The 23,768-nt window shown below is 42.3% G+C and overlaps 2 protein-coding genes across 4 annotated transcripts in view; both read left to right on the top strand.

Annotated features, from left to right (window-relative positions):
• Positions 1-396: 396 nt before the first annotated feature.
• POC1B (POC1 centriolar protein B) overlaps positions 397-23,768 on the top strand; it is a 97,618-nt gene continuing 74,246 nt past the window's right edge. The window contains exons 1-3 of one of the 3 annotated variants that reach the window (XM_023257291.2): positions 397-1,012; positions 1,673-1,757; positions 22,608-22,779. In XM_023257291.2, coding sequence (XP_023113059.1) covers positions 998-1,012; positions 1,673-1,757; positions 22,608-22,779 — 272 coding nt within the window. In that variant the 5' untranslated portion in view covers positions 397-997. Of the gene's footprint in view, positions 1,013-1,047; positions 1,758-18,540; positions 18,680-22,607; positions 22,780-23,768 lie in introns of those variants that run through there. The other 2 variants (XM_023257289.2, XM_023257290.2) reach the window with 2 other exon arrangements.
• On the top strand, positions 1,764-7,049 carry GALNT4 (polypeptide N-acetylgalactosaminyltransferase 4). Its single transcript, XM_006933918.5, has one exon. The coding sequence runs from the start codon at positions 2,304-2,306 to the stop codon at positions 4,050-4,052; it is 1,749 nt and encodes a 582-aa protein (XP_006933980.2). The 5' UTR covers positions 1,764-2,303; the 3' UTR covers positions 4,053-7,049.

The following is a 23,768-nucleotide window of genomic DNA, read 5'->3' as shown; positions in this document are numbered from 1 at the left end:
TCATGCTTTGAGGTAGGGGAAAAGAGAATATGGGTTTAGAATTGGAAGATCTGACTCTGTAATCTTTGACAATTATATGTAAACTATCTAGGAATCAAGTTTGCAATTTGCAAACGTTGGTAACATTTTATAACTGCATCAGCGCCACGGCGTTGCCGAAACGCCAATGATATTGTGTGTAAGAAAGCCTGCTATACAAATGGCTATATTACTATGTAGCCTAATAATTTAAACAAAACAAAAAGTTTCTTTCTAAGGCTTCCTGCAGACTTTAAACTTGTTGCCGAGGAAATTGGCTGCTCTAAAGCATACACTAACGAGCAGATTAGAATAGAAACACAGAGCAGAAAAAACATTAAGTAGATGCACAACATTCATTCATTCATTCATTCATTCATCTCTCCAGCATTTATATCACGAAGGGTATTGTGTGAAAAATAGTGATTAAGTAAATTAAAATCTGTCCTCCAGAGGTTTAGTTCCTGTGCGTATATGAATACTTAGCAAGCTGCCCCACTTCAGACCCAAACTCCCTTCCCCAGTCATTAAGCTGTCGGGGACCCTCTTCAAATTCCTGGGCGCTGTCTCTTTAACGTGTAATCGAACTCCGATTGCATCGATCACAAACTCCTTGCCCTCTCCCTCGCCTCGGTCTCCTTGCCACCGCGGTGACTGCCCTCTTTCACGGTTTCAAGCCGCGGGCAGTGCGAGTGTTAGTAAACGTTGGCTTTCGTGCGTTGTCACACCTGACCCTGGAGCGTCCCGCCTGCCTGCTGGCCCGGGCACGGCTTCCTCCGGCGCGGGCGCCGCCTCGGGGCTCGACTGGCCACGCCTGGAGCGCGGGGTTTGACTGGGTCGCCGTTGTTGTAGTGACCGGGAGGCGCCGCCGCTCTGGGCAGACGGTTCCGGGCGCCGCACGGTCCCCCCTTCCCGTCCCGTCCCCTCCCTTCCCCCGGTCCCCCCCGCCGGCTGGAGCCCGGCGCCGGCCGCTCCTCCCATGGCCTCCGCCCCGGTAAGGAGGGGCTGGGGGGCGCCTCCCCGGAGCTGGTGCCGCGGGGCCGCGCTAGCACCTGGCGGGAGGTGGAGGCAAGCGTCCGCAGCCGGGTGCTGAGCCGCTCGCCCCGCGCCCCCCGCCCCGGGGGCGTCCACGCCTCACTCTCCGCTCCGGGGGATCCCTGGATCCCGGGCCGGAGATCCTGGCGCTACCTGGCCGGATCCCGGGCGCTCCTCCCGGCGTCCCGGAGCTCGGGACGGAGCCCGGGCAGCCCCATGGCCCCCAGAATTCTCGGAGGGTTCCAGTGGAGCGCCTGCGTCAGAATCACCTGGCGGGTTTGCAAAAGCCCCGGAGCCGGGGCCCCGCCTCGTGCCGGTGGCTCCGGCGCCGGGGCCCGGGAACGTGCATTCCGATGAGCCGTCCCGGTGGTCCCGCGCGGGCGCCCGACTCTGGGGAGCGGCCCGAGCGGTGGGGGGGGCTCCGCGCGGGCGGCAGGCGCTCGGCCTCGCCGAGTCGGGGTCCGAGCGGGCGCTGGCGCAGGGCCCTCGGGCTCCGCGGGGCCAGCGTCCGTGTGGCGGTTCTCGGGCCGGGCTCCGGCGGAGGCGGCCGCGCTGACCCCGCGACGCCCGCGTCCCGACGGCTGCACCTGCTTTCACAACCCGACGACTTTCTTCCCAGGAGGACCCCGTTCTGGAGCGGTATTTTAAGGGCCACAAAGCTGCGATCACGTCCGTGGACTTCAGTCCCAACGGCAAACAACTTGGTAAGTTGCATTCTCTCCCCCTCTTTGTGATGCGGCCATGGCTCAGGTGGTCGGAAACCTTGCCTCCTGTCCACGCGGGGCCGCGGGAGAGCCCCTGAGGACCCGTGTGGGGGTTGAGAGCGCCGCAGCCTCGGGCACCTGGGTCGTGCCCGTCCTGGCCCCCAGCCCGGCCCCGCCGAGTCGCCTCCGGGCCCGGGCCTGGCCGAAGACTTTCTCGAACTAACCGCCAGGAGGAGTGAGTGGGAAGGGGAGGGGTTTGTCCTCGGCCCAGGGAGGGTGGGGTGTTGGCCAGAGAGTTTGTGAAAAGTTGTGAGACCAAGTGGAGGAAGCGGGGAGAGAGGAGTTGGGGCTGTGCCGGAGGCCAAGGACCGAGAGAGGTCTCCGGTGACCGCTGCGAAGCCCCTGTGGCTGGAAAGAAGACGAGCGCCTGCGTGAAAAGAGGGACGTGCTCGGAAGTTCGCTCCTACCTGAGCCGGGACCTCAATCTGCTGGTCCGAAGTCCTTCCCCTGCGTGGTGGCTCTGGTGGCCGCGTCTGCGCCTTAACCATGAGGATCCGGATGGCCGTGAGGTGGACCTGGGCAGGCAAGAGCTGCCTGTTGCTGGCGCTTTTAACAGTGGCCTATATCCTGGTGGAACTCTCTGTCTCTACTTTCCATGCCTCCTCAGCAGCCGGCCTTGCCAGGGAGAGGGGGCCCAAACAGCTCTCAGGCCCCTGGGAAAAGGCAGAGGAGTTGTCTAGACCGCTTTATGAGAAGCCCCCTGCAGATTTCCACGCACTTGGGGAGTGGGGGAAAGCCAGCAAACTCCAGCTCAGCCAGGATGAACTAAAGCAGCAAGAAGAACTTATTGAGAGATATGCCATTAATATTTATCTCAGCGACAGGATTTCCCTGCACCGCCACATAGAGGATAAAAGAATGTATGAGTGTAAATCCCAGAAGTTTAATTATAGGAGACTTCCCACCACCTCTGTTATCATCGCTTTCTATAATGAAGCCTGGTCGACCTTGCTCCGCACCATCCACAGTGTTTTAGAAACTTCTCCTGCAGTCCTCTTGAAGGAAATCATCCTAGTGGATGACTTGAGTGACAGAGTTTATTTGAAGACACAGCTTGAAACTTACATCAGCAATCTCGATAGAGTCCGCTTGATTAGAACAAATAAGCGTGAGGGGCTGGTTCGAGCCCGCCTGATTGGGGCCACTTTTGCCACGGGGGATGTCCTCACTTTCCTGGATTGCCACTGTGAGTGTAATTCTGGTTGGTTAGAACCACTTTTGGAAAGAATTGGGAAAGATGAAACGGCAATTGTATGTCCTGTGATAGACACCATTGATTGGAATACTTTTGAGTTCTATATGCAGACGGGGGAGCCCATGATTGGTGGATTTGACTGGCGCTTAACCTTCCAGTGGCATTCAGTCCCCAAACATGAAAGGGACAGACGGAAATCGAGAATTGACCCAATCCGATCTCCCACCATGGCTGGAGGACTGTTTGCTGTCAGCAAGAAATATTTTCAGTACCTTGGAACATATGACACTGGAATGGAAGTGTGGGGGGGTGAGAACCTGGAGCTATCTTTTAGGGTGTGGCAGTGTGGAGGTAAACTGGAGATCCACCCGTGTTCCCACGTGGGCCACGTATTCCCCAAGCGGGCGCCATATGCTCGGCCCAATTTCCTACAGAATACTGCTCGGGCAGCGGAAGTGTGGATGGACCAGTACAAAGAGCATTTCTACAATCGAAACCCTCCAGCAAGGAAAGAAGCTTATGGTGATATATCTGAAAGAAAACTACTACGAGAACGGCTGAAGTGCAAGAGCTTTGACTGGTATTTGAAAAATGTGTTTTCTAATTTACATGTTCCAGAGGATAGGCCAGGCTGGCACGGAGCTATTCGCAGTATGGGAATCTCTTCTGAATGTTTAGATTATAACTCTCCTGACAGTAACCCCACAGGTGCCAACCTTTCACTGTTCGGCTGCCACGGCCAAGGAGGCAATCAATTCTTTGAATACACTTCAAACAAGGAAATAAGGTTTAACTCTGTGACAGAGTTATGCGCAGAGGTTCCTGAGCAAAAAAATTATGTAGGAATGCAAAATTGTCCAAAAGATGGGTTCCCCATTCCAGCAAACATTATTTGGCATTTTGAAGAAGATGGAACCATTTTTCATCCCCGCTCGGGACTGTGCCTTAGTGCTTTTCGGACACCTGAGGGTCGCCCTGATGTTCAAATGAGAACTTGTGACGCTCTAGATAAAAAACAGATCTGGAAGTTTGAGAAATAGAAGAGCACAACAGCACTTTCTTCCTGAGCGGACGGACAATAGCTCCAAGAAAGTCAAAGAGCCTTTAAAGAGCCTCAGTGAGATTGTGTTTTATCAGAAATCACCCACTGGTCATTTCAAGAAAGTCAAAGAGCCTTTAAAGAGCCTCAGTGAGGTTGTGTTTTATCAGAAATCACCCACTGGTCATCTGCGAGAGCTCTGTGAAAGCTGTGTTTCATTTTGGTATAGAACGCTGAAAATGGGTGCACAGAGAGCTGCTGTTTAATATTTCAAAGTGCCTTATGGGTTGTTTTATTTAAAAGCTTTGTCAACATGGTTTTTTTCTCCTCAAAGAAGTTGACTGTGAATTGATATACACAAAACATTTAAGTGCCAGACTTAATATTAAAGACTGTAAAAGTCCAAGCAGAAAGAGCGATGATTTATGTTGATGGATAAGTTCACTGCCCATCTCTTTAAAAACAAAACTCATAAATGTGCAGTTTGAGCTGTTGCTATTCTTATTGTATGAGGATTTGAATTTCTTTTAGCCAACACATTAGGTGTCATTTTTTTATTTTAGTTTTCCTGTAATCAACTAGAAATCAAAGGAAGTTGATCTTAAGGAGAAAGGCCTGGTTTAGATGTACGTTTCATTGGAAGAGGGCATTAGTTTGAATGTGAGTTTAGAGGTCTTTTTAACATGCAGACATCTCAGAAAAATATACCCACATCTGAATGAAACGGGGAGAGATTTACATTCCATACTTGGTAAACTTGAGCTATTAGACTTAACTGGCCTGTATTGATACCTCATTTTGCTCTGATTTTGTAAGCTGTCCTCTCTGTGAACTCTTGTGTGTGTGTGGTGGGGGGGGGGGCATTTTCTGATTGCACTTCCTTAAGTTATGAATGTACTGGAAAGGGACTCATTCACAATACTGTGCTTCCCTTTGTTAATGCTTAATTGTTTAAAGTAAACATGATTGTGGACTCTGCAAAGTTAAAGCCAACTGTGTTTACTGAAATGTGTGAAACTGAAAGTGGGCCCGGTGCTGCAAAGGCTGTGGAAGTCTTCTAGGAGTTCTTCCTGGTGAGGACATTTAAGGATTTCTCTTAAAACAAGGAAAAAGCTTGCCTGTTGCCTGGACGCTGCCGATTGCTGCCCTATAGCCTGTTTTCAGCACCTAGCACCAAGCCTGGCACTTAGGCAGCTTTCAGTAGTATGTGGGTGAATGAATGATGAATGAATGAATGAATGGCTCAGCCATGGAATGTGATTTTGGTCATGTCGTTTGACCAAAAGACTCCGTTTGGGCTTCAGTTTTCTCGTCTATAAAATGTGGGTGCTGGATTAGATCTCAAAGATCCCTTCCAGCTCTGAAATGTGATTACACATTACAATCACTCATGCAGTCTTTACAACACTTTTTATCTCTTCCTTTTAACACAGATAATGTTGTTAGGCAATAATCAGTCCAGTTAAGAATCTAGAAAAGGGGGATACTTTTAAAATTAAGTGAGCCGAGCTCAACTGAAGTGGTTTATTTTGGATTGAGTGGAAAGTTGTTGTGGTCAGTGTTTGTATTCATTTTATTTGACAGTTGTTGAATCAATTTTGTTTTTTAATCTTTCAAACTCTAAAAGTAATCTTTTGGGCTGAGAATATAAATATTTTCCCAACAAAATTAAGAAGTAACTATACTTAAATATATATATACACCACTCATTTTGTTCCAAAGCTATATCCAAGAATCACAGGCTGAATTTAGAACCAGATCTCAATTAGTTCACTTTGGTCTACATTTATGAAAAATGCATACTCCATAGATAGTCCACAGTACTCATAAGTAAAGTTGTTTTCAGTGTGTACTTGATGACTGGAGAGAAGGAACTTTGCAAAATCGGAATTTAAGAAAAACTTTTAGGATAGCCATTTCAAAAAGTAAAAGTGCTATGTATCTTGATTATTTTTATTTCTCCTTTGCTTCTCACAATGAAAATGTGTTAATAACTTTCGTGAAGTTATCTAGCAACCTTGAGGTTTATCAAAGAATTATCCAAATTTCATGTGCAAGGTACATGGCCCTGGGTGTAATTTAAGAAGGATTTATAATAATACTCTGCATTTTGCAAAAATGGTTGTTTGACAGCATTTGTTCTCCTAAACCTACTGTCTCCCCTTGCCCAGTCTACTTTTTAATTTAAATCACCCTTTGTTTACTTATTTGTTCTTGTTAGCCGCCCTCCCCCCCCTTCAAATGGAAAAACTAAAATTGATTATTCTGGAAGTACTTATTGGAATTACTTTTACCCCAGTATCTTGCTGCTCCTGTCAAAAGATAAAGGGGGCATTGAAAAGTAAAGTACTTAATTTTTTACCTATTGCTAAATTGTAGGATGTGACCCATTAATTGTTTTGGAAGAAATTTTAGGATAGTGCTTTATTTAGATCAGTAACTTGAAAGAGTCTGGTTGTTCATTCCTCATGTAGTGTAGGTAACAGAAGGATGAGACTTTCACGCTTTTGTCTATAGGCATTGCCAATTTAATTAAAAAAAAATACTGTAAATCTACAAACAATGTCTATTTTGATGCCCTAATTCCCATTTATTGGTACCAAAGCTCTCTTTTGCTGTAGACAGTTAAGAGTTGACTTTTTAAGTTAGTTTACATATTAATATCAGTTTCAGTAAAATATTTGGTAGACAAGAGGTTTCTACTTCAAATGGTCGTTATGCCGTTCAGTGTCCAGCTCTATGAGTACATTAACTAAGTAGGCATTTCTAGCAGTCGTCTTTCAGACAAATGATAATGATCATCTGCAGGATCTCTAGAACTCACAGTAACTTGTTTGTGAAAGACAGTTTGTTTACTCAGTAGTAGTAGGTTCCTGCATGTTCATTGTATGTTGTCAAATCAAACTTTTCTAGGTTGGAGCCAAGAGGTTATTTTTAAGTTGTATAGTCTTAGTGGTTTTAGGATCTCAATTTTAACTAATAAAATATTTGGTTTCGATTAGTTTGTCCCTTTTGTTAAAATTTTTTTTAATGTTTGTTTATTTTTGAGACAGAGAGAGACAGAGAGTGAGCGGGGGATGGGCAGAGAGAGGGAGACACAGGCTCCAGCTCTGAGCTGTCAGCACAGAGCCCGAAGCGAAGCGGGGGCTTGAACTCAGTGAGCGAGTGAGTGCAAGGTCATGACCTGAGCTGATGTTGGACGCTTCACCGACTGAGCTACCCAGGCATCCCTGCTTTGTCCCTTTCAATTGCTGTTTTAATAATATTTGTAAATGAGCCCAAAAAAGGTTGAGGTTCAGATTAATCTCTTTTGAACAATGAATTTTTTTCTATGTGTTGAGCAGTTCCCATCCTTTTTTTTTTCTTTTGTTAATGATTTTTTGCAATATTAAGACATAAAATAAAATGCATTGCTAATTATTTTTGCAAATGGATTCTGATGATTTTAGTCTATGGGATCATTGTTTCTATGTACACATTTGTTGATGGTAACAGAAGAGAGTTAAGCTTGTAATTATTTAGCTTATTTGAAAATACAGACAATATTAAAAAGTCAAAGTTCCTGCATTATTTTGCAAGGTGTCATTACCCTACAAGTATTCTGAGTGGTGTTAGCACTATTAATGTCTGTGTTTACTACTCATAAACAAACAGGAAATGACTGGGAGCTCTGGGGCCCACTGGGGGCTCTGTAAAAGGAAGCAAGTGAACACCTGGGCACATTAACATGAATTTCAAAACCTTTGGCTAAAAAGAAATATATCTATTCTGTAAACCACATAGCCTCACATTTCCCTCAACCATCGCTCTGCATCCCCCCATCCGAAGTGCAATTCCTTTCCACCAGCCACATCTCTTCTTCCTCTTTAGTGATTCTGCCTAATGCCCCACACCCATGCCTCTCCCGTGCCTGAGACACTTCTTGGGAATCACTATTGTAAAGACTCCGCTTTATACATCAGATGTCTTAATAGCCACATTTAGGATACGTACAGTTGAGCTAAACATATTTTTACTGATCTTTTGGGGTTTTTTAATGTATAGTTTAAAAAGTTACTGTAAATATGTATGCTAGAATCTTGCTGTCTTACTAAGTGACTGCAACCCTGTGCAAATCATTGTCTCTCACCTTCAGTTTCATGAAAGTAAAAAATGACTGGAAAAATCATAGACAGTACAAAGTGTTTGCCAGGGCCTGTGGCAGGAAGGAATAGAGAATGATTGCTAATGAGGATGGGTTTTTTAGGGGGTGGGTGTGTGATGAGAATGTTCTGGAATTAGATAGTGACAATGGTGGTACAATTTTGGGTAAAACACTGAATTATACACTATAAAAGGGTGAAGTTATAGTATATGAATTACATCTCAATTATAAAAAAAAAATCTTTAGGGGAAAAGAAGAGGCTGGAGAATTTCATGTATTCCAAAAAAGATTTCTATATCCCTCTGTGCCTACCAGACTTTAAAACCGGCCAGCAGGATTTATTAACACTTGAGTCATTTTGTAATTTAACAGAGTTAAGAAAGTTAGATATATATGTGAATTAGACCATGAGTGAGAATCTGTATTGGAATTTTTTCCTAAAATTTCAGAAAAACCTAAATCGTTTTGACCAGGACGTAGGGATTATTATAAAAGGTGAAATAAATTCCTGAACTGAATAGTTGTCCAGGGTAGAAGTGAAGAGTAGACAAGTCCTTACAGCTTGCTAATAATCAGACATGACTTTTCCTGTATGCCAAGCTCGACCACTTTCTCAGGCTGGCCCAGGAGAGTTGTCCACTGAAGGCTAGCAGTGCCCTTGGCTGTCTGGTCACCATTCTGACCCTCTTATTTGCACTTACCTGATCCTGTTCAAAGGGGGAATGATATATAAAAAATAAAAGTTCCCCATTTATCGAGTGGAACTTTATTTAGTTAATGCTACAGTATGCCAGATGCTGGCTTATGCTCTGGGTGCACACACACAGAGGAGAACAAAACAGGTGTGCTTCTTCACATGGTGTGAAGAATCCATAGTCTGATGATAGAGACAAATATTAACAAGTAAACACACAAATCGTGTGCAGGTACAACCTGAAACAGGAAAAGGGGTGCATGCTGTGAAGAAAAGGAAGAGTGCTTTGAGGAATAACAGTGGCGACATAAGTTTATGGGGTCAAGGATACTCCTTTGTGGAAGTTAGATTTAACTCAGGACCTGAGGGAGGAGTTAGCCAGGCAAAGACTAGAGAAAGAATTGCATATTCAAAAACCAAGAGTGGGAAAGAACTTGTTCTTGATTAAGGAAATAGAAGAAGGCCAGAGGCACCTAGCTGGCTCAGTCAGAAGAGCATTCGACTCTTGATCTTGGGTCATGAGTTAGAGCTCCACATTGAGTGCAGAGATTACATAAACAGGAAAACTTAAAAAAAATTACTTTAAAAAAAAAAAAAAAGAGAGAGAGAGAGAAAGGCCAGAAGGGGTAGAGGCTGTAAATGAAGGCAGAGAGAGAGCTTTAGGGGATGAAGTTGCAGGGGAAGGCAGAGGTAGTAAGGCCTTGGAGGCTAGAGCAGGTGAAATAGGGGCCCTTTAAAAGATATGTTCATGTCCCTGAAACCTGTAAATGTGACTTTGTTTGGGGAAAAAAGTTCTTTCCAGATGTAATTAAGTTAAGGATCTCAAGAAGAGATCATTCTGGATTATCTTGGTGAGCCTTGAATCCAATGACAAGTGTTATTAGGAGAGACACAGAGGAGATAAGAGAAGAAGCCAGAGGCAGAGATTGGAGTCATGCAGCCAGGAGCCAAAGAGCTTCTGGAGGCACCAGACCTTGGAAGAGACAAAGAATGGAATCTCCTTTAGAACATTAGAGAGAATCCTACAAATGCCCTGATTTTGTACTTCTGGCCTTGGGGACTGTACGAGAATAAATTTGCTTTGTTTTAAGCCTCCAAGATTTTGGCAATTTGTTATGGCAGCCCTAGGAAACTAAGGTGGAGGCCATGTTTTAGGATTTTGTTCTGAGAGTTGTGAAAAGTTGTTGAAGAGTGTTAAGGAAGAGAATGGCATAATCTGATTTAGACCTCAAAAAGATCACTCTGCTCTGTGGATACTGAACTATTAGTAGAGAAGTCAATTAGGAGATATTTTAGTATTACCAGCAGGAGTTGATGATGGCTCAGACTAGGGTGGTGCTCTGGGAAAGAGAGAAATTTGGGAGTTATTAGCATACAGATGGTATTTAAAGTTGTCAAAAGTTCAGAAATAACAGAAGTAAAACTGAGGAATCCCTGAAATAGTAATTAGTTAAAGTTTATTGTGCACATACCATAAAGATAGTTTGCAAACTGGGAACACTCAAAACATGCAGTGAGGCTCAGGGGTATGTTATAAAGCAGCTTATATAGTGAGAAAGCAGTGACTTTATTCTTCACATTGATTGCTTGTAATATTAGAGTTCTCTTAAATGATAGGGTGTTGGTCAGGAGTTACCTTGGGAAACAGTTCAAGTTTTTGCTTGTGATTTCCAGAGACATAAGCAAGAAATGACCTAGGTCAAGTTAGTTTGACAAAATAAGCTAAATTAATCTTTGTGTGATTAAGCTGTTTTTGTCTGCTCAGGGAATTTTCAAGGCTGGTCTCCATTTGTTTTCGACTTCAGCAAAGTCATGGGAATATTTGAGATCACCTGGGAAGAACATAGAACCATGAGGGCAAATAGCCCAAGTTTAGTCCTAAAGATCCCAAACCTTTAGACAAGAAGAAGAAATGGCAAAAGAATCTAAGAAGAAATAATCAGAAAGATAGAAGGAAAGCCATGGCAGTAGGGTCTCATGAAAGCCAAGGTCTAGGGTGGGGGAGAAATGTGGAATTGAGAGAGATGTTAAATAGTCATTAGGAGAGTAGGGAGGGAAGTATTGCAGAATTGTGCACTACTGGGCAGTGTAGAGATCCAGGTGACATTAGTGGTTATACATTTACTGTGTTTCTAATCTGTTTGGGGGTGTGTCTAGCTACTCTCACTGGTATAAATATAGGTTCAGAAAAGCCAGAGTGACTGGGATTTAGCTGGGGAAACTTGAAGGAAGGAGGGAGAGTCAGGGGATTGAATATATGTGTGAGAGGGGGCTTATCAGTAGGATAAAGAGAGAAATGAAGGTGATGAAAAGAGAGCCTCCATGGAGAATATAGGTCAATGGATTGGAGTGATATAGAAATTACTTGACTAAACTGTAAGGAAAGCAGCTTGTCAGAGGATGGCAGGCTTCAATTCATGATCTGGGAAGTGTTCAGTTTCTGCTGATGACACGATGCAGAGTGTGGCCACGGAATGAATTGCCAAGGAAGCGTGGAAGAAAAGGGCCTTGGAGCATTCTGGTTGTCCCCTTGGTCTGAAATGCTCTTCACTTCCTCACTCTGCTTGGCTGGCTCCTTCTTGTCCTTCTGCCTCTCCTTAAAATGCTACTGATAACTCCATCTGAAGTAAGTATTCTACCTCCACACAAAATTCTCCTTATGACTTCCTGATGTAGCTTTCATGTCTGTTGGCACAATTTAAGATGTCATGTTTGCCTGCTTGTTGACTTGTTTTCCTCCTCTTCGTCTGAGTGTCAGCTCCCCATTTAGAAAGTTTGCCTATTTTGTTCCTTAGGACTTCCCCTGCCCAGTCCACAATGCCTTATGTGGTGTAAGGGTGAGATATCTGTTGACTGAACTAATAATATCAGGAGCTAGAGAGGAAAACTGTGACGTGAGGTAGGTGAAATGTGAAAGAGAAAATGATTGTCACTTGAAAGGGTTTCAGGGAACTTGGGGTTCCCAAGCAGAGTTAAGCGTAAGTGGTTGAGGAGGAGGGACTTTCAAGGAGGAGGATGTGGTTATAGGGAGATCATCTACTGGGAGTCCCCCTGGCCCACTGGCGGCTTTTGGGAAGGAGAGAAGGCATGGGTGTCAGGGTCAGCTAAGGCGACATCCAGAGAGTTATAGGAGTGAGAGCATGTGGATGATGACTGGAGGAACTCAAGGCCTAAACTTCTGGTCATGACTCGGAGAAACAGAACATAAAGTATGGTGGATTTATACTTGATAGCCTTTCAGAAGGTGCTGGGCTCTTGGGTTTCACAGGGTGGGTTGGGAAGTGGTTGGAGGAGAAGGGATGGGAGAAACCAATAACCTGTGAAGTGTTTCCATCCTTTTTTATGGATGAAGGTTCAGGAACTTTCCTGAAGCTACATAGCTAGTAAGCAGCACAGCCTGGCTGGGCCTGGATTGGAGTCTAATTCTAGAGCCACATTCTTTTCCATTAGGCCAACTTCTCAGAAGGCAGCACTCAAATTTAGTCAAACATTAGAAGAGTTTAAAAGTACTGTCACGTGGTTTGTAGAACCCGAGCCGCACTTTACAAGTTTCCATTTAAAATTGTATAATTTTAACACTGAAGTTGTCACTTTCCTCCCTTTTTTCCCTTCAAGGTTATGCTGTCATGGACCCAATCCCTATTAGCCTGTGGGTTATTTGTAGAATAAATGATGGTAAAGAACAAGTTAATTTCTTTCTTTTTTTCATTGAATAGAAGCAGAATGCAATTTGGAAGTTCTAAGTTGTTTTCTTCACAGTGAAACCATAATAAAAGTTTGCCAGAAATTCTTTTCCTATTATGGTTTTTGATGGCAACCTGTATAGTAGCTTTGTTAAAGTTTCTCCCACTGTTACAGTTCAAAAACTTATTCCTAAGTGTTAGTGTATGCAGAGCACGGTATGTCTCCACTTCCAAGGTACATCAGAATTAAGTGAGAAAGTGGTAAAAAAAAAAAAATCAGATTCCTCAGTCTCACCCCAAAGAATGTTTAATTTACTGGAAGTACACATTTTAAACAAGGTTCCCAGTAATTGTAATAGGGATAATCCATAAATGCCCAGTGCTTCTCAAAACACTGGGTTATTGGTTAAATGCCCAGGCTTTGGAGACTGATAGAACTGGGTTAAAAATGGACTACATTGCTTTCTGCCTCCATGACCTTGGACAAATTACTTCACCTCACTAAGCCTCACTTCCTCATCTGAACAAGAGGGATAATGATAATTACTTGCCTCGTTGTGAGGATTAAATAAAATAATGCTTATAAAAGTATTTGGCCCCTAGTAACAACTCTGTAAAGGTGTATGTTGTTGTGATTGTCCATCGTCCTAGAGAGGTGGAATTTGAGTAAGTTAAATTAAGTTCTCCTGATTGTCATTACTGAAGATTATTTTTAAAGCACCCACAGCTCCTTTTAGACCATGCTTACACTAGCAAGATAATGACTTAGTGTCAGCTAGAAGGAAAAGATGCTTAAATATTCCCTCATTCAGGGCAGAGGAATTTTAAGTTAGTGCCATCATTTATTTATATTATTACATAGTGCTTGGATAGCACAAACTAACTCTGAAAGTATTAGATAGAGATGAAAGTTTATCTAGTGAAGATTAGAATATTATCTTTTTATTGGGCAGCCCTTTCCCTTTTATCTAAGCTTATAGATGTGTATGCTTGGGAGTGATAATTTTTTTTCTTAAAAAACAGTCATAGAGATCTCCTCACAGATTTCCTTAGAATATGTCCTTGTTTATTTTTCCTTGAAGAAGGCCATCTAGAGTTTCTTTTGTGACCTAAAGACCAGCATGAACCTGGAAATGCTATAGGAAGTACAAAATCATGGTGCCCTCAAACCAGAAATCTGAGTTAACTTCTGGTAGTGGAGTATAAGTGAGACATAATCAGAGTCCAAAATACATAGAAGGACCCCTGAAATAGTTGAAAAATTCAAGAATTTCTATAGGAAGGTGATTTGGATTACTAGGACTTTCTTGAATATGGGATGGAAAGGCCTGAGAGGGAGATGATCCAAATGTATAAAGCTGTGAAAGACACTATATTGTGAACACAGACCTTTTTGTGAGTTCAAAAACATGTACTCTTTGACCCATCAATAATCTTTTTGGGAATTGATCACAATGATGTATTTGTACACATCAGAAATGACTCATGTATATTACCGTGTCATTTGTGAAAGGGTAAATAGGGTAGACTGGTTAAATAAATTAAGGTGTGGCTACACAATAGAATATTATGTAGCTATTAAAGAGAGTAAAGCACACTTCTCCCTCCGGTCCTGACAGAGTAATTGGTAGCCAAACTTTCCCTCCAGCCTAAAAACAACTGTAAAATGAGACAACATATATGAGGCAAGTGAATTCAGTCATCAAGCAACAGAGAGTGCAGAACTGTAACAGTCCCTGCGAGGCAGAAGGGAAACACACACACACACACACACACACACACGGTGAGCCCGCAGCTGCCTTGGCTTCCTTCTCAGAGGCACTCTTCCTGCAGAACAGCCAAGAGGTAGAGCCCAAGCAGCAACATGCCACCTGGACCAAGCAATCAAAGTAAATCTCACCGATACTGGGACAAACAGACACAAACACCCTGCTATGATGAGGGCACAATACAACCTGTGGATTCCTATCAAAAATACGTATCCTCAATCTAATCATGAGGGAGTATCAAGAAAAAAACTGATGAACATCTCACAAAAATAACAGGTCTGTAGTCTTTAAGGGTATCTGGTCAATAAAGAGAAAAAAGGGCTTAGGAAATCTTCCTTTAAGGTTTTGGGGCACCTGGGTGGCTCAGTTGGTTAAGCGTCCGACTTTGGCTCAGGTTGTGATCTCATGGTTTGTGAGTTCAAGCCCCGCATCGGGCTCTGTGCTGACAGCTCAGAGCCTGGAGCCTGCTTTGGATTCTATGTCTCATTCTCTCTCTGCCTCTCCCTCACTTGTGCTCTCTCTCTCTCAAAAATAAATAAATGTAAATAAGATAAAATAAAATAAAATAAGGTTTTATTAAAAATAGGAAAAGAGGGGCGCCTGGGTGGCGCAGTCGGTTAAGCGTCCGACTTCAGCCAGGTCACGATCTCGCGGTCCGTGAGTTCGAGCCCCGCGTCAGGCTCTGGGCTGATGGCTCGGAGCCTGGAGCCTGTTTCCGATTCTGTGTCTCCCTCTCTGTCTGCCCCTCCCCTGTTCATGCTCTGTCTCTCTCTGTCCCAAAAATAAAATAAAAAACGTTGAAAAAAAAATAAAAAAAAAAAATAGGAAAGGAATGGGTCACCTGGGTGGCTCAGTCGGTTAAGTGTCTGACTTTGGCTTAGGTTATGATCTCATGGTTCCTGAGTTCGAGCCCTGGGTCAGGCTTTGTGCTGACAGCTCAGAGCCTAGAGCCTGCTTCAGATTCTGTCTCCATCTCTCTCTGCCTCTGTGCTCTATGTGTGTGTGTGTCTGTCTCTCTCTCTCTCAAATATAAATAAACATGAAAAAATAGGAAAAGAATAAGACAGCTCTATGTACTAATACATCACGATCTCCAACATATTATACCAAGTGGGCTGGCAAAGGAAGATAGAGAAGCAAAATGCAGAATGACAAATAACATGCTACCATTTGTATAAAAAATACATGTAAATAGGCACATATTTGTTTAAGCACGTAAGAGGGTACTCAAGAAATGGTTAACATTGGTTTGCCTCTAGGAAGGGGAGCTAGGTGGCCAAGGTCCAGAAGGAGATTTTGGTAAATACCGATAACATGTGCATTTATTACCAGTTGAAAAGATAAAATAATTTAACAGCAAGCTCACAAACTGGAGGCACTACCGTTTGTTTCTAAGGAGATAGTATTCCTGATGGAGCAAACCTCTGAGTAACTGCAGGTTTGGATAAAACAAGGAGTGAGAGATCTTAGGGTGGCTCAAGTTATTGCTAGTTAAGGTGACACAGTAACTATTGGCCTTTTGGACGTGATGGAAAGCAAACATGTTCTCCTTGGTGCGTTCCTTGGTACCTCCAGAGACATAGCACTGGCCTGGGTGCACATGGACTTTGTTTTGTCTTTTGTCCTAATAAAGATTTCCTGAAACCGTGAATTATTGTTAGGGGATAAAAATTTACTAATTTCAAGGGTAGATTTACTAATTAACCTTTTCTCTTAACTTCTTCCCTTTGACATTTTATCTCAAAATAGACCAGTTGGATGACGAATCATATAAGCTTTGGCATTTGAAATTAGGTGGTGGTGTTTATTTAGGGTGTGGTTCAGTGGAAATGAAGGAAAGTAAATTCCACGTTGACACTTTACAACATTGATATCCGTAGTCCAGTACCTTTCATTATCACAGTATTAGAGTTTAGTGGGATAAGGTTAAGGAAGTAACGATGAAAAATGTGGAAGAAATATAGAGTGTACCCTGAGCCACACAGTGGTACTTGGGACATCTTGGCTTCTGGTATTTCGTAATTAATAGGCCTCTGAAGTGCCCCTTTGCCCAAAGGTGAGGCTGTCCCTGTCCTATGAACCACCTTTTCCTCCTGCTGTCTCACTTCTCTTCACCGGGCCTCACACCAGGATAGCAAGCAAGTGCTGCTTTAATGTGGGCATGCAGCCATCGACTCTATATTTGTAATTTTGAGCATCCACTCTGGTTAAGATGCTCTTTTCCTTTTCCGACAAAATATGTGAAGTCTCAAGTCCTGTGTCACCTTCTCAGTTAAGCTTCGTATTCTTATCCCTGTGACCTCCCTCACCCCATTAATTGTTGTGTCACCGTGATCCTGTAATACCATTTTTTCCTGCTTCTTATCATGTTGAGTGTTAGGGAGCCTGTAAACCCTCAATGAATTAATGAATCAGTTGTATACATTAACTCTTTCCACAGCCTCCCTCCCATCTCTCATCAACCAACACCAACCAGCTCTGATCTCACCACTTCACGGACGCAGTTCTTATTGCCAAATCAACAACTGGTCCTCGGGCCCAGGGCCAGTTTTATGGGCATATGCCCTGTGTAGTCACTTAGGACTGGTTTAATGCCCTGCTATCACTGTCCTGAAATTCTTAGCAGTTTTTCTACGAGGACCCCCACATTGACATTGGTGCTGGGCCCCGCAAATTACGTAGCTGGTCCTTTTCAGGCCTGATGTTACTCTAATTTCTTGAAAGCATTTGATACAGCTTGTCACGCTCTCTGAATACTTCTTGAGTTCCTGGACAGCAACATCTGCTTGTCCCCTCCCGTTTCATTTACGGCTCCTTTAGGTACCTTCACCCTCTTCTTCATCTAGATTCACTCCCCAAGTGATCCTACGCAGTGTCCAGTCCTTCTCTACACAGCGGCTGCTGCTGACGGTGGCACAAAGAAAACCGATAGTAATAATGGGTACCTTTGAGTGTCTTCCGTGTGACAGGCGTCGATTCCAAGTATCATTTCATGTAATACTTAAAGCACCTTGTTTGTAGATTCAGTGTCGCAGGCATAGAAAGGCTGAGTAACTTGCCCAAGGGTACATAGCTTGTAGACGATAGCTTGGATTTGACTCAGGGAGTCTAATTCTATAGTTTGCTCCTTTAACCACCACAGTAACACTTAAAATCTCTCCCTGAGCTCTCGGTGGGTATATCTACCCCCATACTTGACATTTCCACCTGTATGTCTAATGGGCATCTTCAGCTTACTGCATCCCGAAAAGAGCTCTTGATTCCCACCCCACGCTGCCTCATTGTCAACCTCCATCTCTTCTGGTTTTTCTTTTAAACACATTATTTTTTAAAAGTTTATTTACTTATTTTGAGAGACAGAGACAGTGCAAGCAGGGAGGGGCAGAGAGAGGGAGAGAGAGAGAGAGAGAGAGAGAGAGAGAGAGAGAGAGAATCCCAAGGAGGCTCCTCACTGTCGGCGCAGTGCCCGTCACGGTGCTCGAACCCATGAACCGTGAGATTGTGACCTGAGCCAAAATTAAGAGTCAGACACTTAACTGCCTGAGCCACCCTCGTACCCCTCTTCTGGTTTTTCTAATATCATTAAATGGCCCTGAGATTCATCTGGGTGCCCTGTCCGAAAGCCTGGCCTGGTTGCTTCTGCTTTCTTTCTTCCTTGTATCGAATCCAGTAGCTGCCTGCACAGGCTCTACCTTTAAACATACCAACTATTGACCACTTCTCCCACTTCCGTGGCCTCCAGCTTAGTCCAAACCACCACCTTCTCCTGACTGCGTTATTGCAGTAGCCTCCTAATTGATTTTCTTCTTCAATTCTGCCCCCCTACACCCTGTATATTCTGCACAGAGTGAGCAGAGTGATATTTTTAAACATTTTTTCTAAATGTTTTATCAAAGTATAAGTTATGTACCCCAATTGGACAAGTTGATGAATTTTCACAATGTGACATGCCCATTTAACAAACACTCAGAGCAAGAACCATTTACTAGTGCCCCCAGGAGTACCCCCTTGTGCTCCCTTGTAGCTACTATTCTTCCTCTACTATTCTTTCTCTATTATTCGTCAGTCTTTTAACTACGTTATTGTCTCAGGCGGTCATGCGTGGGGTCCCGTCTGCCCCGAGTGTGTTCTCCCTGCACATGTCAGTTTGAATCACCCCTCACTGCACTCAGGTCTCTGCTCAAATGCCTTTTCCTCAGGAAGGATCACTAACCGCTCCGTACAACACTAAGGGTGAAGAATGTATAAAAGTCCTGTGAACATCTGTGATACCATCGGTGAACCGTTTCGCAATGAGCGATGTCAGTGCCCGCCAGGCCGCCTCTCTGTTCTGCTCAGGTTCGTCGGGTTCATCAGATATCACTGTGTTGGAAAGTAGGACTGAGTGTCATCTTTATCTTTGTGACAGGTAGCAGCTCTTCCAAGGCAGTGTAACTGTTCTCAGCTTTTCAATTTGAAGAAGTTCTTTTGAAGACTTCCATTTTAAGAATTGTGAAAATTTTGCTATGAAAAGCCTTCACTACTATGTTCTTAAATGAATGTTAATTTCTGAGGTTTCAGATTTTGTGGGTTTTCCCCACACCCTCCCCCCCCCTTTTTTTTACTTTCCTTTTATTTTATTTGCTGTACATGCTGCACATCCAGATTGCATATCTAAAAGACACTGGTTATTTTTACGCTTTCTTAATTACAACTGTTATCAGTGCCAGGCTCCCACCACACCATTTACTCTCCTGCAAATCAACTACTTCTCATTTCCAGTTAAACAAGTAATTTTCAATTTTGTCTGTTGTCTTTTCAGCCTTTACAGTCATTTGGAATAAAAATTCAATTTCAGTGAAAAAAAAATGGGTTAAAGACCTAAATGTGAGATCTGAAACCATAAAACTTTTAAAAAGAAAACATAGGCAGTAATTTCTTTGACATCAGCCATAGGAACATTTTTCTAGGTATGTATCTTCAAGTAAAACAAAAGCAAAAGCAAAATAAACTATTGGGACTATACTAAAAAAAAAAAAAGCTCTTGCACAGTGAAAGAAACCACCAACAAAACAAAAAGACAACCTAGTGAATGGGAGAAGATATTTGCAAATGATGAATCCAATAAGGGATTAATATCCAAAATATATAAAGAACTTACAACTCAACACCCAAAAAACAAATCATATGATTAAAAGATGGGCAGAGGACCTGAATGGACATACTTCTAAAGAAGACATATGTATGGCCAAGAGAAATATATACAGATGCTCAACACCACTAATTGTGAGAACAAGATATCACTTTATACCTGTCAGAATGGCTAGAATCAAAGAGACAAGAAATAAGCGTTGGCAAGGATGTGAAGAAAGAGGAACCCTCCATATACTGTTGGTGGGATCGTAAATTGGTACAGCTACTCTGAAAAACAGAATGGAGGTTCCTCAAAGTATTGAAAATAGAATTTTATGATCCAGTAATTCCATTACTAAGTATTTACCCAAAGAAAATAAAAACACTAATTTAAAATGATATATGCACCCATATGTTTACTATAGCATTTTTTACAGTAGCCAAAATATGGAAGCAACCCAAGTGTCCATCAGTAGATGAGTAGATAAACAAAATGTGGTATACACACACACACACACACACACACACACACACACACACACACACACAGAGGAATATTACTCAGCCATAACAAGGAATGAATTGTGGCAACATAGGTGGACCTCAGAGATATTATGCTAAGTGAAATAAGTCAGAGAAAGACAAATACCATATGATTTCATTTGCATGTGGAATCTAAAAGACAAAACAAATGAACGAACACAAAAAAAGCAGAAACAAACGGTAAGTACAAAGAACATATTGTGCTTGCCAGTGGGGATGCTGGGAGGCTGGGCACAGTAGGTGAAGGGGGGTAGGAGGTATGGAAAATGGATGAATAATTTCTAAAAGTCCTCTGAACATATATATTTTCTTAATTTAATTTTTTAAAATTCACATCCAAATTAGTTAGCATATAGTGCAACAATGATTTCAGGAGTAGATTCCTTAATGCCCCTTACCCATTTAGCCCATCCCCCCTCACGCAACCCCTCCAGTAACATTCTGTTTGTTCTCTGTATTTAAGAGTCTCTTATGTTTTGTCCCCCTCCCTGTTTTTATATTATTTTTGTTTCCCTTCCCTTATGTTCATCTGTTTTGTCTCTTAAAATCCTCATATGAGTGAAGTCATATGATATTTGTCTTTCTCTGACTAATTCCGCTTAGCATAATACCCTCCAGTTCCATCCACATAGTTGCAAATGGCAAGATTTCATTCTTTTTGATTGCCAAGTAATACTCCATTGTGTGTGTGTGTGTGTGTGTGTGTGTGTGTGTGTGTGTACACTACATCTTTATCCATTCATCCATCGATGGACATTTGGACTCTTTCCACACTTTGGCTATTGTTGATAGTGCTGCTATAAACATTGGGGTGTAAAACATATATGATATTGTTAATGAACTGTCTCCCCTATGATGTTGTGATTCCTTGAGGTAAGGGATTCTGTCTTCTTTTTGTAGATCTTATTTGTAGCATAATACTTTAGAACCTAAATAGTGTAATGCTCATGATAATTCATTGTTTTCCCTATTTTGTCTCCCTTAGCTCCAGATAATTTAGACTCTGCTATAAATATTTAATAATTTTATGAACTGTGGTGGAGCATCAACTTTTTGTATATTTTTTGAAAGGGGTAGTATACAATATTATAGCTTGAAACTTTAAAACTCTAACTTTTTAAAGTTAACTGGAAACAGTGCATACTTAAGTCCAATGAATTTTATCTATGACTAAAGAAGTGAGAAGGTTTTCAGTGACATTATATTCTCTTTTAACAGTAATGCTAATTCTATTTCAAGTTTATAAAGTCGTATTTTTTTCTAAGATTCTGCAGTCCAGACTTAGTGATTCTCATTGACTTGGTTCCTATTATTGGGGTAATTTGGGGGCTACATGCATGTATAAAATTTGGTTTGGGGGCAAGAATTAGATCTAGCGTTCATTGGTTTATTTGTTTATTCTTTGTCCAAGGCATTTATTTCCACCATTGATTGCATTTGTCTTTATTTCCTTAAAGCCTTAAGCTAATGTCTGACATACACAATTCTTTTATTAATTGTAGAATGTCAGAGCAGAAAAAGATTTTCAAGACCACCTTTTCCAGCCATAAAAGACATCACTGGGTCAATTAGCAAAATTGGAAAATAGTTGGTAGATTAAAGTATTGTCAGTAATAAATTTCCTGAAGTTGATACTGCTATGGGTATGTAAGAGAACATCCTTATTCTTAGAAAAACACAATGAAGTATTTAGGAATAAAGTCACCATGATAATGTATTCACTTCCAAATGGTTCAGGGAAAGAAAAAAAAACAACTGTGTGTGTGTGTGTGTGTGCGCGCGCGCGCGCACGCACGCACGCACTTATGTGAGCATGCAAGCTCGTTCATGTATACAGAGTGAGTACAAGTGAGTGTAAGAGTAAATTATAAACCAAGTGGGGCAAAATATTAACAACAAGTAGATCTGGCAAAGGGTAGGGTTGCTGGGTGGCTCAGTCAGATGAGCCTCCTATTCTTGATTTCAGCTCAAGTCATGATCCCAGGATTGTGGGATTGAGCCCTGCCCCAGGCTCCTGTTGAACAGGGAGACTGCTTAAGATTCTGTTTTTCTCCCTCTGTCCCTCCCCACTGCTTGCTCTCTCTCTCTCTCAAAAATAAAATTAAATTAAAAAAAAAAAGATCTGGCAAAGGGTATATTAATGTTCTTTATACTATTCTTATGTTTCCTCTTAAGTGTGAAATTATCTTCACATAAACATTTTTAAAAAATCATCATTCTCAGCTCTCTCAGGAAAAGCATTCAGTCTTCATGACACAGATGTTAAGTAACTTTCCCAGTTATCCTGAGAGTTAGAGACAGAACTACTCCTAGTCCCGAGGGCCTGTGTTATGCTGCTATCTTCTGGTAAATAGTCATTGAGCTCCAGCCAGATGAAGGGACCAGTAATCCTGACTTGTGGCTGCATAGAACACAGCCAAGCTTGCACATTAGTGATGTAGCTTTGAGTTACTTTAAAAAATATTTTTTTTCCATGACCTGGTCAGGCTTAAAAACCTCCAGCCCCTCTGTTACCTGGACATCGTGTTACTAGATATCCTGTCCATTGTAATGAGACGTGCCTACATTCACATTTTAACAATCAGTGGTTTGTTCTTCTCTTTCTTCATAGCTACTGCTTCTTGGGATACGTTCCTCATGCTATGGAATTGCAAGCCACAAGCTAGAGCTTTCAGATATGTGGGTCACAAGGATGTGGTAACCAGCGTGCAGTTTTCCCCACTTGGAAACTTACTGGCATCTGCTTCAAGAGACAGAACCATTAGACTCTGGATTCCTGATAAGTAAGAGAAACAAAGTAACCTGATATACTCTGGATTTAGGCATGTGAAAGAAAATAAGCCTGGCTGTTCCTTCTGCACTGATCTAGAATGCCTGAACCCCCAGTTGCCTGCGCTGTTCTTAGCCTGAGTCACACGCGAGATGTACTGCCCTCGTCATAAAGTTAGCAAACTATTTCATACCATTTTTTCCTCATCTTTAACTCTGAATTATCTCTTCTATTTGAAACCTATTTCTAACCATGGAAATATGCTTCAGGTTTTTGTTTGTTTGTTTTTGTTTTTGTTTTTTTTTTGGCAGGGGGATGGTTATCAATCCCTTTTATAAATCTGATGTAACCTTCACATTATCTCCCCAGAGAGATACACAATTACATATGTAACTGAAATTTTATAGTTTATTAATCTACTATTGCCAGTTTGTGGATCTTCTGTGGGCCTTTGGATCTCTATTAATCCCTGTGCCAGAACTATTCTTTGATGCATATAATTCATTATTGGGCTCTGGAGTTTTCTTGCTGAAGAAAGTTTCTGACAGATGTTTAAATCTGATTTGACAAATCATTATGACAAATCTCTCTGGACGAGGCTTTTTAAATCCTAGCTGATAGCTTGTCTATTTTAAGCCATTATGGAGCCATGATATTTTAAAAAGCTTTTGAACTTTTTTTTTGAACTCTTAATTATATGTTTTCAAACACACATGAACATAGAACAAATAGCACAACACTCCCTTCCCTCATACTCATCCACCAGATCCAACAGCTATCAGTTGTTTCACCCATCCTCCCCGCCCCCCTTTTTAGCTAGATTATTTTTAGAACAAATCCCACACATCATATCATATCCCCCAGTAAATATCTTAGAGGATAAGCATTTGAGCATTTTCCTTGGGTCTTTTGTGGCAGGATTTGATTTGTGGTATGTGACTGAACAGGCTCAGGCAGTCCCAAATGAAAGTTCATGGGGCATCTTTATGGCAGTGGACACTT

This window comes from Felis catus, chromosome B4 (genome assembly GCF_018350175.1).
Source record: "Felis catus isolate Fca126 chromosome B4, F.catus_Fca126_mat1.0, whole genome shotgun sequence".
Classification (NCBI taxonomy): domain Eukaryota; kingdom Metazoa; phylum Chordata; class Mammalia; order Carnivora; family Felidae; genus Felis; species Felis catus.
Note: the sequence above shows the minus strand (reverse complement) of the source record. Positions and strands in the feature narration are given on the sequence as shown.